Consider the following 14,202-nt stretch of genomic DNA (forward strand, 5'->3'; position numbering starts at 1 on the left):
AGGTGAACAAAACCCCTGACTAAAGTTATATAAAAAAATTTAAACCTGATACTGTTTCCAACAGGACTAGTGAGATATTTTTAAAACAGCTGACATTCAGTGAATCAACTTTCCTTTAAACAGCCGTCCTTATGAGAAGCTCATGATCTGTCCTCAGCCCAGTCTTTTGCCTTACTGGAATTCTTGCTCTGAGCAGAATCTGGACTTTTCTATCATAGGATCTGAACAGGGTAGTGTGCCAAGAACACGGCACAGTGGAGGCACATTGAAGAATAACACCTGCTTGTTGGTGGCTTGCTGGCTGGCCTAGCTGCTGGGCTTGGTGGGAGAATGCTGGAATGCCAGGGAAAGCCTTTCTGAGAATGGGATCTCTTTTAAGAGGATGCAGCCAGGTTGGAGAAGTCTCATACCTGATGGCTGTCATCTTCTGGATATTGGGACAGCATCAAGGTCTGACAGTTGGAGCAAAAATTGCCAGTCAACTTTTGGCTCAAAACTAACTTCCAGCTAAGAAAGGTTGTTGTGTGGAGCAGTGTAGAGCCCTGTACTCAGTACACTGTCAATGCCACTCCAGCCTGACAGTGCCTTGTCTCTCTTGAGGCGCCATAACCACGTGCAGTGCTTCCCAAAAACTGGCAGACCTGAAGGCTAGCACAGGGGGAGCAGGGAAGTGCCCTAGCCCCTGCCAGAACAGGAAGTACTGAGACCTGGACAAGCAGAAAGTAAAAAATAAAGCAAAGCTAAAATCTCCAACCAGTCAAATTTTATGAAGTACTGAACACACTTTTTTTTTCTTTGCTGGTAGCAGGGGGTGTATGGCATTAATGCTGTCACAAATTGGTGACTGCCTACAATTGTCTTGCATTTCTCTGTGACTGTTTGGATTCTATTGTATCCACGGGGATCAAAGAGCTACAAGAAGAGAAGATACTTAGCATAAAGGAGTCTCAGAGATACCAGTTTAAACAGTTCTGATTTCCTCTACTCTAGAAGACAGTGGTACAGTTATGTTCTTGCTGATTCATTGTAATATTTCCTCAGAGGAAGACAATTTTCCCCGTCTTTGATTTAGCAAGAGGTTTGGTTATTGAGCACTGAGATTTCCAGGGCTATAAAATGTGATCTTACAATGAGATTTGAATGATTTAAAGAGTTACTGTCCCTCAGCAGAGTCAAGGTAAAGGATTTTTGCTGGAACAACCTTGCCTTAACTCATCGTGAAGTCAAACAGATTCTTGTTCTGGCTAATTAACACTTCTGTAATGTTTAGCCAGCTTTCCTTTGTGTTTTCCAAACTGATCTGCCAAACACTGGTGGTCTCCAAAGTACAGTAACTGCCTGTGGAATCCTGCTGATCACTTAAATGAGTTTGTCAGTTTGATGTGGCTGCTTCTTGGTAACTGAGGGTGGCAGACTTGAGAATGGTCCTTAGACTTCAAGTTTGGAAAGTGGTTTATTAGCTAGCTGACCATTAGGTGTGGGGAAAAAATCGTGAGAGTGCTGTTCCCTCTGGAATGTGACAGCTGGTGCAGTAGTGTCCTGTACTGCCTCTTCCTAGGGACTACAACCTAAAACATGTTTGCAGAAAAATAAGAAGAAATTTGTTTTGCTTGTGGAGTTTGGTGACTGGGAATCCTAAAAGCTGGGTTTTATTGTCTGCTTTTATTACTGTTAAACTAACTGATGCTTTGAGGGAAGTTAGAAAACCTTAGTGTTTTAGGAAGCATTCTGTTGCCATCTTGGGAGTGTTCGATATTTCATCTTCTCTTTTTTTTGGCTGTGAAGATGTCTGCATAAGAATGAGATATCTTGCTTTTGAGTCTACCTACTTGCTCCAACTATGGCCAGCTTAATCTCAGATGTAAACAGCCTGAAGACTTGATTCTTCAGGCTTTGTGAGAATAAGCATGATTAATAAAGAGGGGATGAACATGAGATTAAAAAAGCTTTCCAGGGACTGCTCTGATATCCTTTATGGTGCTGTTAATACTAATTTTGCAAAAGGGATATTTCTGCATTACTGTGTGAAAGTCTGAGCTCTGGGGAAATCCTGCCCTTTAGCTGCGTGAGGACTTGCAGTACCTTCATTTCCCAGGTGGCACAGGGTTAGAGGTTACACAGAGTTGATGTGACTCTCTCATGGTTTGAACATGTTCACGGTTTGCAAAGTTAATGGAGATCCTGCCTGGAGAGCTGTGCATGTTGGAAGCCTTTATAGTTCAAGCTCTGAAGACTCAGCTGCATCATGCACATTGCATTGTGCCATATAACAGCTGATTTCTCCTGGCAGCTGGCCGAGCACTGGGAGCATGGCTTACGTTTCAGCAGAAGGCTCACTGAATGAATGTGCTTCTGCAAAACACATTCAGTTGGTGTCTTTTCTGGGGGAAATCTGTCAGAAACTTCTGAGCAGCTGTAGTTGCAGCTTGCATGTGGGGTAGGGATTGCCTGGTGGTAGGAGTGGGTGAAAAGGAGGCAATCACATCTTATCTGTTGCATGTTTCGATAATAGTGGTGGTTGAATCTCTAAGTATTGAATTCCTCTGTGGCAAATCATTGATATTGAAAGGAGCCTTGTTAACCTTGACACTTGGTGGAATTAATGATTTCTAGAAACTTAACGAGATGATTATTTGATGATTATTCAGTCCTGTAGATTGCTTGAGATTGCAGTGATTCTATTGACTGCTACAGCCAGCAGGTTCCTGCTTGGCTGTTGTGCCCAAGCACATCTGATTCCCCTTTGCTTGCACCAGTGCACTTAGGAGCAAGTGATACTTACATGTGCTTTACTCAGCTTTACGTGCTAAGACTGTCACCCTGTGGCTCTGTTGTTTCCTAAAGGTTACCCGTCCCTATTCCCTAAAGTTCACACTCATCCCAGCTGTAATAAACGACAGACGTTTTATTCTGATGAGCTGTCAACAAGAGGTATCACAGACATAAAGATGGTTAATAGCAGCAAGAGATGGAAAATGGAGATGAAAATAAAATGTTTTCAGGGAGCTTTTAGCAATTCCATTGTGATCCTAAGTGTTAATCTTGAGTGCACAGAAATGACAGCATGTACTGAGACACCTTTTGCTACATGGGGAAAAGTAGAAATGACCTGTCTTCAGGGTGAATTGGGGAGGGAGGCCTGAATCCTGGAGGCTAACAAGAGATTCTTGTTTCCAGAGTCAGGTGTTGGGTCAACTGGCTGTTGAAAGCTTGGCTTCTACAGCCACATTTAAGAAACAGATCTGCACAGAGTTCTGTAGAGACATATAAAAATCCTTCCTAAAGAGAGGTGGACAAAGTCAGAGTGACTGAAAATGTTATGTTCCTTTTGGGATTTTGGAGTTTGTTTGTTTGGTTTGTTGTTGTTGTTTTGGTTTTGTTTGGTTGGTTATTTTTCAGCCAGGCACAAGACACACATGCCTGTGCACACGCACACATACATTGAGTCCTTGGAACCCAGAGCCCTCTGCTTGGAGTGGTGGTGCAGGTACCAAAGCCCAAATGAAAAAATAGATATGGGCACCCATTGTGCACCACCTAATCCTGTACCTTGTGCTTTATTGTTTCTCTCCTTTGGTGGTGGTTGAGGGGAGGGGATTATATGGAAGAGCTCAGTTCCTGCTCTGGATCCCTGAAGCGGCTGGAGCTTGGGAATGTGTTCCTGGACACATGCTGGCTGGAGACTTGAACTGGTGATCCTTCATTGCCTGGCTCTTCATTTACCCAGCTGAGTTACATTCTTTAGAGTCGGGGTAGGGCTGTGGGGCTGTGTCATTCCTGTCTGATGGAGTAATAGCAGGAAATGAGATCCCTGCAAGCACGGTTCACTTGGTGTTTTTGGTGAGTGCCTTTTTGAGGAGGTGATGAGTCCCTGCCCTGTCCCGTTCTTCCACAGCCCTTCATGAACACTCCAGTCCTTAGGAAGATGGCAAGGAAGGAGGGAAAGTGATTAATTTCCTGCCAGATGGGGAGGTTGTTTCTCCCAGAAAATTTTGTAAGGTCTTGCAGGCTCTGACTCTCCAGCTGGTATCCAAAGCTTTGAGGGAATGGGTGCTTCTATCAGTGTGGATAGCATTGTTTGATGCCTTATGCACTGAAACTGGCATGGGAGCAGCCAGGGACCCAAACTAGTTAATGAAGGTCTGTGAGCATTTGTTTCTCTTGCTGGTGTGCTGTTATGCAGTCAGGAGCAGGTCTTGCCTCCTACTCAGCTTCCTCCTTTGGAAAAAGAATAAATGCAATGGGTTTTGTCTCCTTGCCACTCAGGGAAGTCGAATGTTTTGGTGATGAGACATCAGCCATGTATGATCTTGGACTTCTGATTTTTAAGCTGTATCATTTCAAAAAAAGCAAAGACACCTGTGGGAAGCTTTATGGTTTGCAGTCCTCCTTACTGTAAAGAGGTTATAGCTTTTTTCCTCTTTGTTTTGTCCTGCAGTTGATTTTTGAGCCAGGTAGGGAGGATCTTTTGTAAGTTGTTCTTTTTTTTCCTTCTCGTTAAAAAGGAGCCCTTCTTCTGCAGGGCAGGAGGGACTTTAAAAGACTGGATTGGTAAATATACACTGATTTCACCAACCATTCATTATTCCCATAGGTTTGAGTTATTTGCTGCTTCTTCCTTCTTTTTCTTCAATTCTTTGACCAATTCTACTTAAGTTATTTTGGGGAAGAAAGTGTGAAGAAGCAGAAGTTTCTTTGAAGTGCCTTAGTTTTTCTCGTGGCTTTGTGTGTGTGTGTGGTTTTTTTTCCCCCCTCTTTTTGTGTGTGCTTTATCTATGGTTGTTTTCTTAAAAATAATATTTAACAAAGGTGTTCTTTTGTATTCAGTTGTGGGGAACCACTTTAGTTTTTCAGGTGTGGAATAAGAACAAAATGTTTAGATCAAAAGGGCAGAAAAATGCTTGCTTTTGGTCAAAGGAATATGCTATTAGAAAGATGTTTAGCAGGAAGATTATTGACAAAGCTGTAATAGTTAGGTACTGAAATGTTTCTAAGTGCTTCCTGTGCTTTATAACTCCTCCCATTTATTGATCACTTCAACTTTCTCTAACTTTAGCTCTTCCAGCAGCTTGTCTGACAGTACATTCCATGTTGAATCCCCTTCAGAAATCCTTCACATGTAACTTAGGTTTGGGCAAATATATTTGTAAAGCATTACTGCAAAGAACCTGAAATCATAGAACAGTGCTGTCCCATTGCCACTCCATTATATTTGGCAGTGTCTCCAAGCCATGTGTTTACTAAGCTTCAGCAAAACTTGGATTATTCCAATCCAGTGTTTTATCTGGGAGTTTTTTTTGTCATGGACTGGATTTTAGTTCTGTTGGTTACTAGGTGGTAACATGACAGTAATAGCATTTCCATCCTGCAGAATAGTGCATTCAGGAACATTATGAACAATTTCATAGAAGGCTCTATGACAGGAACATTTCTTAAATGGAGAAGTTAAAAGACTGTAGCCACACTGTGATTCCATCTGACTGTTTGTGCGCTGCCAGCTGAGGCTGTTGTGTTTGGCTGTGCTGCAGCCTGTTCCCATGGCCTCCCCTGGGCCAGCACTGCCAAGGAGCTGATCCATCAGGCGGGGGACTCAAAGACTCCAAGCTTGTCTGTGCAGTTCTCAGCTATCTTTTCCTCCCCCAGAATCCATCACCCATTTTATTGGGGCTGGCACAAGGTTTGCTGTGGGAATGAACAGCTGGGGGTGGTCAAGTGGCATATGACGACTGTTTCTGGCAGCAGCTTGGGTCTGTGCTGCGTCAGAGTGGTTGCATAACCAGCCCTTGGTTTATTTCTGCACTGACCAGCCATTTGGGCTGTTCAGTTATGGTGTATGTATATTTCAAAGCTTATTCTCCCTGTCTGCCTTTATAGATCTGATGATTTTTCAACCAAAGCACTTCTGGATGAGACTGCCCTGGTGTTCCCCGCTGTCTGGGGACATGCTGTGTCTCAAAAGGTAGCATTCTCCTAGTGCTAGGTAGCCAAGAGTGGATGGGAATGGAGAAGTGAGAAAAAAGAAACCGTTCCTGACGTTTCAGGTCTCATTGGAGGCTGGAAGGATTGGAGTCTTTCAGACCAAAATGCTGCTGCATTTTGTTAGGTGTTTGTTTGAAGTTTGCAGCACTCATGAAAATTGTTTACAAGTAATTTTAAGGTCATTACGTGAATTTCTGGTCACCACAGGCAGTTTTTTACGTTACTCAGCCTGCCTGTCATGATCTGGCACAGATTGTAAGGAAAACTATTAGAGCACTTGGGAGTTTGAGGGTAACAATTTAGCAGCTGTGCTTCACTTGCAGCCTGGGTCAGAGCTGGTTTAGTGCAGATCAGCTCTTTAGATTTCACTAAGCGTTGCTCTGGGTTTATATGACTGCTCAGTGGCTGCGGATTTGCTTCTGCTTCGACTTTTTTAACATGTGTGATGGGGTTGATGAGTATCCTTTTGGTTTTTTATGCCTTTTCAGGTATTTTTTAGCTTTCCCAGCTTCATGAGGATTTGCTTCCAGATCTTTCTTGGGCAGGAGGGGTATATGACTACTGTTATTTTTGCTGGACTTGGAACCGAGTCCAAGTCCTGCTTAGGAGGACTGTGGCTATCAGGTGGGAAGGTTTGAGCATCTGGTCCAAAAAGGCATAAATACTCTTCCCTCCTGTGTGTCAATAACTATAAAGTCCTTTCCAGACTGACTAAATGTTCTGCATTTCAAGCAGTGCTGTGGAAACAGATCCATTTGGCATTATGCGTTAGTTGGTCTATTAACAGACACAGGATATTGAATGCTGACTACATTTCCTACCAGTGAATCATGGGGGCCTTTAGCTCGCTGCTTTGTTACTCATTTGGGATTTAAGGGTTGGTTATAAATATGGGGTCTGATACTAGATGGATTGGTGAGTCTCCTAGGAGATGGGTGCCAGTGCTGGCATGCAGAGAGGGATTACTTGAAAAGCTTTATTTTACTTTCATTCTGCAGGGAGATGTTGTCCTGGCTCTGAGGTAGCTGCAGGTAGTCATAAAACCTATTTGCTTTATCCTGAGACAGATAATATTCTTGGCAGAACTGGGGTCAGTGACTGGAAGCTTTAGAAAGTTAGTTAATTAAAACACTTCCTTTGCAAACTGTTTGACAGGAGACTGACTACCAATGAGTGAACTGTATAGCACTAAACATGACTAAAACTTAAAGAAAAAACTGTACCATCCTGCACACATATCCATCCCTACATGTACAGGTTGATAAAAACCGTACAAGAAAAAGAAGGTAGTAAAGCCACAGTTGGAAGTCAGGCTAAATTTTGTTCAGCCATGTAAACAAAACCAATTGTAATAATCTTATCTCATGATTTGGGTTTCTGTTTCTTTTAAGAAGACTTGGATTTCTTCCAAGACGATTTGGTTTAGGCAGGGTTAGATGTAAAAAGGCTCAGAAACATGGAGTGGGAGGTATGATGTTAAAATGCTTCGAGGGTCAAAGCTGTTTTAGGAGATTCCTGTACTTTCTGAAATCCCCATCTCTGGGTGTTGTTCCTCTCAGTTGTGTTAATGTCACCATTTGTGGGACTGTAGTTGTTATGAACTGGTGACAATCAAAAGATCAAAAGCAAAACTTAAAAGGAGGGGAGGGTGAGTGGAACCTAAATCTAAACTTGATTGCAGGAATGTCTGTGGGGATGGTAAGTTACCTTAGAGAGGGTGGGAGTGAACACAGTGGGAATCTCTTGAGTGAGATTTGCAGCCAGAGAGATGTCAAGGTGTAATTGTGCCCTTATATATCCCCAAAACGTTAGTGCTGCAGAGAAGTTGTGCTTCTGTCAGGGCTTGGTTTTATTGTGTGACCTAGAAGTGGGAAGAGAGAAATAGCAAATGAGTGCCAAACTGTAGAAGTCACCTGTCTTTGTTGAACCAATATATTCTGTTTGAACCTTCTGGAATACTGCTCCCTGCTCTGAGGGAGGTGCTTGGGGAAGTTTTGGGTTCAGGTAGGCAGAGGGCTGCAGGTTTGATATGAGGGCTGCAGGAGCCTCTGCCTTTTCTGTGTTGCTGGGACTGCAAGTATTGTCTCTGGTGAGGCAAATGGAGGGATGTGAGCTTAAGGAACAGAAGTGGTGGTGTGACTTGGTGCCTGAGCAAAGCCTATGAACAAAGCATTTTCTTAAATGGGCAGGAGAAGAATTTATTTTTTTTTTTCCTCCTCTGGGGAAAGATGTTGGGGGTGATCTCCCCTAATCATTAGGGAGGGACTGGGGACATGGGGTATTTCAGCAGCTGCAGGAGCAAAGGAAGGACTAGCTGTGTTCTCTGAGCTGACCAAATCCTTAGGCTTTCCCATCTCCTCTCTTAATTAACAGTGAGTTTGAAGTGGCCAGTAAGAATCAGCAGTTCTGTTTTTCCAGTGGCGTGGAGCCCTGGGAGGCATATGGACGAGTGTGATTTTTCCCTGAGAGGCCTGCAGTGGAGCTGGGACCTGGGAGTGCTCAGGAAAGTGTCCTCTCTTGTTGAAGCTAAGGCAGCTTCATATTTGTGGCACTGGATTTCTTTCTGGTATATCTTTTTGTATATCTCCAGAGTGTGTTGTTGATATACATTGCAGTAACTCTCGTTAAAGTCAGAGACACCTTTAATAGAGATTCAAATTGCTCAGCTGTGACATGTAAACTGCAACAGCAGCCCACAATAGATATGTTTATGTGACTAGAGCCATCTGACTAATTCATAGCAATTAACTTATTTTGTAAATTGAACATGTTTTTCTACTTGCATATTGTTCATTGGCAATTTGGGATTTTTTTCAGGTTTACTCATTCTTCAAAATTATCTCCTATGTATCTCCTATGACTCATTCTTTGTCCATGGCTGACTCATGAACTCCTTCATACAAGCATTTTATGTGCCAGTTAATTTGAATTAGCTTCATAGGTCATTCGGCATTGGTTTGGTGTGCAATTGGAAAAATCCAAATGTTGGGTTTGGGGTCCTTGAGCAGAGGTCAGATCAGTTGGACGGAACTGTGCTCCAATATTCACATAAATTTTCTCTTTCTGTGAACTTTTAGATGGAATTGTGCTCATTGAAAGTGTTTTAAGAAAGATTACGTCAAAAGAGGCTGGAGTAAGACCAGGGCCAGACTGTAGGTTGTTTGGGGAGATAGGATAAAACTGCTGAAGTAGATCTTTAGCACTCTGTTGTGGTAAGTTTTTCTGATGGCTCATCAAGATTGGTAAAAACTGTTCTTCAGCAACATCTTATTCAACCTTCCCTTTTTCTGCCTGAGCAGGTCTGACTGTAGGCACAGGCATGGGATGGGATGCTGTCAAGTTACGCTGCTGTTTTCACTTGATACCTCTCATCTGAGTCTTCAGTGCTGAATGATGCACATCCTCTTTGTGTGCTGCTGCTGAACTCTGGAGGGACAAGCACCAGTGTTAGCTGGAGCCAGGAGCTTCTCTGTCATCCTTCCTTCAGTGTGGAGTTATGCCTGTAGCAGGGAGCAGGAGTGGACGTGTGAGATCTCATTTGTTCCTCACTCAGGCTGGCAGCATGCTCTGAAGGAGATGTGGCAGGTGTGCTGTCATCTGCAAATCCAGCACTGGTTGGGTTTCACATCTTGGTGTTAACTTAAAAATTATTTCAATCTGTAGATATGTCTGTGGGGCTCAGGAACACTCTTTATTCTTGCTGTAATGAGCATGTCCTCTGGCAGAGCGGCAGAACAAGCAGCTCAGAGAAGGGAATGTGTAAGAGCTGCAGGATTTGTTCCAGCTCTTCTCTCAGTGCCCCTTTACTCATTTGTGGTCTGTTTAACTAATGCATAAACTGATGTGGGACAGGTCACCCACACCTCAGCATCCCAGCTAGAGAGTCTTTAGTCAATGCGCTTGATTCCATTTGTGTCTGGTATTGGCAAAAATATTTCTTGGCCTCTGACCCTGCTGAAGGTTCCTCCTGGTCTTGCTGGGGCTGTTCCTTGTTGTAGCCCTGCCTGGCAGAGCCTTGCTGATGGATGTTTGGAAAGAATTGTGTCTTGTGAAGAGGGAGGTGGCTGATAATGGCTAAACCATCTGTGTTAGTGAAAATTAAATCCTCCTTGCTTGCAAACAGATCTGAAATATTTTATCAGTGTGCTCTGGAATTGTAAGAGTGAGCCCATTTCCAAAGTGGCAGGCAGTGGCTATGGCTTTAGCATGGAGAAAAGGCTCATCCTTGCTCTGTGTTTTATGCTGAGCTTGCCTGGATCTGCAAGTTGCTGCTGGTGGCTTGCATGTTTTCCCCTTCATCAGTCTTGTCTGTCATGGATTCCCAGTGCTGTGGGAGCAGTCTGGCAGGCAGAGGTTGGTTAAGCTCTGTCAGAGCTTTTTATTATTGAAAGCACGTTCAGTCTATGGATGTTAGTCAAAGGTAAATTAGAATGCAATTGATATATGCATATGACATGCATATTAATTTTAAATGTGTTTATTGCAATTAGTACTATTACAATGAATGCCAGAGGAAACAGGGAATGATTAACCTCACATAAGCTTTGTTGTAATTTGTTTAAAAAGTTCAAATTTAAAATGAGACAATCAAAATGTTGCTGCTTGATAAGGGAGGAAGACAGAGGGGGATGTGTTTGAGTGTAGCTTCCCAGTGAGTTCATACGGAGCCTTTGCCACTCTCCTTTGACTTGCCCAGGTGACTCCTCCTCTGCTGTTTCTCTTGTTCCTGATTAAGGCTTTAGGTTAGGATCTGAAAGATTTGTGGTGCAGAAGCTCCTTTCCTCCTTTGTGATACTCTCTGCCCCTGTCATTTGCTCAGTCTGTTGTCCCTGTTTTAGAGGGTCTGTGTGGGGCTGGAGGGAGAAGCATCAGGAGTGTCCCACCAAGCAGGGCCTTGTGTTCAGAAGAACCCCAGAGGATGAAGTCCTCCCCGGTCATATATGAAATTAGGGTCTCTCCAGGCAATACATGGCTGCAATCTCATGTAGCAGGGCAAGAGGAGGCTGAAATATTTGAAGCTTAGACTGTGTCTATTGGAACTGTTGATTGGAGTATTCTACTGGAAGTGAGAGAGTCAGCTCAGGTATCCCAGTAATTCCATACCCAGACTTCGTGTTCCTCCTGTTAAAAACTTTGTTTTCTCTCATGCAGCTGATGTTCCCCAGTGGGTGCTGGTCCAGGAAAATAGATACATGAGGCTTCCAGAGATGGGCTGAACAGAGCTAGGGCTTAGCCAGTGGGTGAAGTCCTGGAAGAGGACAAGGAGAATCTATTCCCAAGATGTCCTTGGGAATCTATTCAGACTGTGATGTTAACTATGTCAGCTGTAAGTGCCAAAAGGAGTTGATTGATCGCTTCTGTAGCCTGTGTGGTCTCACTTAACCCTAGGAATTAGGCAAAGAGAAGCCAAAAAGCTGATGTAGAGATCTAGCAGAAACTTGCTTCAGAAAAGTGCTGTGGGTGACTCACTACATCCCTCCTCCTCTCTGCCAGCCTCTGCTGCCTACATAGATTCAGTTCTGCTGATGTATCCTCATCCTGGTAAACTGAATTCATGGTGGAGATTGTTCTAGTCCACCTGGATAATAATGAATACAATAATAAAGCTCATCACCACTTCAGCATTGTTATGTAAGTATAAATCTGTAAGTAGATCAGGCTTTGTTCCACGAACAAAGAACAGACATGAGAGTAGAAATAAAAGAGGCTGCATATTAGAGAGCCTTGGCTGCTATGCAAAAGTAGGGTTGCAGTACAGCTGTGGTCCCTACTATTTAAGTGATATAACTTTGATCTTTCTTCCTTCTTTCATCAAGAACTTCTTCTGGTTTTTATGAGGACTGATTCTGTGTTTCTGGGTGTGCATGTCCTGCGCAGAGACCTAGTTATGGGAGAATTGGGAGCTGCCTGGCTATGTTGATGCTGTTATAGAGGGATCATACTGAAATGATACAGAAAAGATTTTTTTTACACAGATACACACCTGACCTACTGCAGACAAGTGCTTTTGGTACATGAGCTTGTGCTTCTGCAAAGTGCACGTGTGGACTGGCAGGGAGCCAGCTGTAGGGCTTTCCCTGCTGTACCATTTCAGATGATGCAGCCACATCCCAAAGGTAATGACTAGGCCTGTCCTCTTTCTGCTTCTCACCTCCATAAAAGCTGTGCCAATCTCTGTGCAGCTCTAAAGAAATGATGGGTAAGCATGTGCTTGTTTTTTTCCACCAAATTCTTCTGTCTAAAGGATGACTGAAAGACAGTTTGGAAAAAGGGTCTATTTTCTCTCATGACCCTGTTTGTTTTCATAAATAAAACATAGCCCTTCAAAAATGATGGCAAAATAATGAGCAAATTGAGAGAAGCCCTAAGAAACCATCCTTGGCTGTATCTTGAGTAAAGAGCCTTGGAATCCCATCCTGCAGTTTCATTAATCCAAGATCTTGACATTTGGTATTAGTTGGAGTTTCAGAAATGCTCTTTGACTTCTCTACAACCTGTTGAAAGGAAAAGGTTAATGTGTTTGGAGAAGAATCTGTAGCCTGTCTCTACAGATTTCAAAGGTAGAGATATTCTTCAGAGTTTGCCAACCTGATATCACCTGTGGTAGAGACCAGGGGTTTACTCTGGTTTCTGCCTCTGCTGCAGAATGATTAAGCTATATTTGTAGTCTGAAAGCACTGGCAGCATGTGGCTTCATTAGAGCCTGCTGTTCTTGATTACATGATGGCATGTCCCTGCCTCTGTTTTGGTCACAAGCTGTGATACCTTTGGTTTTGCTGGGGGGCAGCTCGTTGGGAATACATTTTGCTCCCAGGACAGTGTAAATAGTCTTGTGGCCAGCACTGTGGCTGTATGAACTCAATGGCTGTCCTAGTTTTGGAAGACATTCATGTATAATGGCCAGCTTTCCAGACATCAGCTGCTAATTGTAACAACTCAGGTAGGAAAAACCAATGTGTAGGAAACCCATTTGATAATGACTGCATGATGCTGTTGCAAAACAGCGTTTTCCCAAATAACATTTGTTTTCTTGTTATCCATCATTTTCCTTCAGCATCCCAAGAGAGCTGCTTTCTTCATCATGGGGCTTGCTTGGCATATTCAGTTTCCAGGGGAAAACAGCGGTCACTCAATACAGGACCCTTGAACCAATTTTTCCCAATCTGCTGAGGATGCTGCCTATGAGTCATGGGTAAGCAGTGGTAAATCTGCTGGCTTTTCGAGATTTTTGGGGTATAGGCAGTTGGGAAGAGGCAGTTGTAGGTGTGTGCTGTTCCCTTGCTGCAGTAAGCTGCCTCAGTAAGCTGTGGTTGCAGCTGTGGCACTTAGGCCTGTGTAAATAAATGCATGTGTCCAGTTTTGAGACCCGTGTCCTGGTGCTTGAGGTTCAGGCTCTGACACAGGCTCGACTGATTTAACTGGCAAGGTAATGCTCTGTGTGCTTCGAAATGGTCAGTGGCTGGGTCAGGGCATGAACCATTGTCCACAGACTCTCAGTGCTACACAGAAGCCAGGGAAGGATCTGCTGTTTTTTGAGCATTAGCATGTGCCTGCCACTTTCTGGGAGATAACTTATTTTTATGCTTATGGGGTATACTAATCCGTTTTGCTACTTCCTTTTTTTTTCTTTTTAAAATTTTGTCTAAAAACACAAGCTGATTTCAGCCATACTTGACAAAAAAGGTCGAGGTCTTGATGTTAGAAAGCCTTTTAAGTTTCAATTTCTAAGATGGCCAGAGAAGGGAGAGACACCTTTAAACTGGGATGGCAGTTCCTGTCATGCTGAGGGAATCCACACGGGGACCTCAGTGACTGGGGAACCGTTCTGAACTGGGCAGCTCAGAACAGTGGACAGAAGGGACCAGATGTTTGCCCTGTCCTTGGCTTCTTTCTTTGCTCCTTGGGGTCAGTTCTCTGCTCTTACAGCTGCACGGTGGGAGCTGGTTATGTTGGGAGCCTGAAGCCTGCAGGTCTCCGCTTCATTCACAGGAGTATTTTACAAGTCTGAATAGAAAAGAACCCAAGGCTGTGGGTGGAAAGCAGGCAAAACACAGCTTTGTGCTCAGGGAGTGACTGGCACAGGGCAGAAGGTGGGTGGTGAGAATCCCAAAGAAGGGGTCTTCCAAGGAGTGGGGAGTGATGGCCCTGACACACGCACTGTGTGTCATGGGTTAAGTCTGTGATGGAGGTGTTAAAACTGGGGTGTCTGCTGTGAAAGAATTC

The 14,202-nt window shown here is 43.7% G+C and overlaps 1 protein-coding gene across 1 annotated transcript in view; it reads left to right on the forward strand.

Annotated features, from left to right (window-relative positions):
• Positions 1-14,202, forward strand: part of SORCS3 (sortilin related VPS10 domain containing receptor 3) — a 277,450-nt gene that overhangs the window by 26,569 nt on the left and 236,679 nt on the right. The window contains exon 2 of the mRNA XM_008643870.2: positions 13,151-13,171. Within this exon, the coding sequence (XP_008642092.2) occupies positions 13,151-13,171 (21 nt within the window). The remainder of the gene's footprint in view (positions 1-13,150; positions 13,172-14,202) is intronic.

This window comes from Corvus brachyrhynchos, unplaced genomic scaffold, assembly GCF_000691975.1.
Source record: "Corvus brachyrhynchos isolate BGI_N302 unplaced genomic scaffold, ASM69197v1 scaffold61, whole genome shotgun sequence".
NCBI classification, from domain to species: Eukaryota; Metazoa; Chordata; class Aves; order Passeriformes; family Corvidae; genus Corvus; species Corvus brachyrhynchos.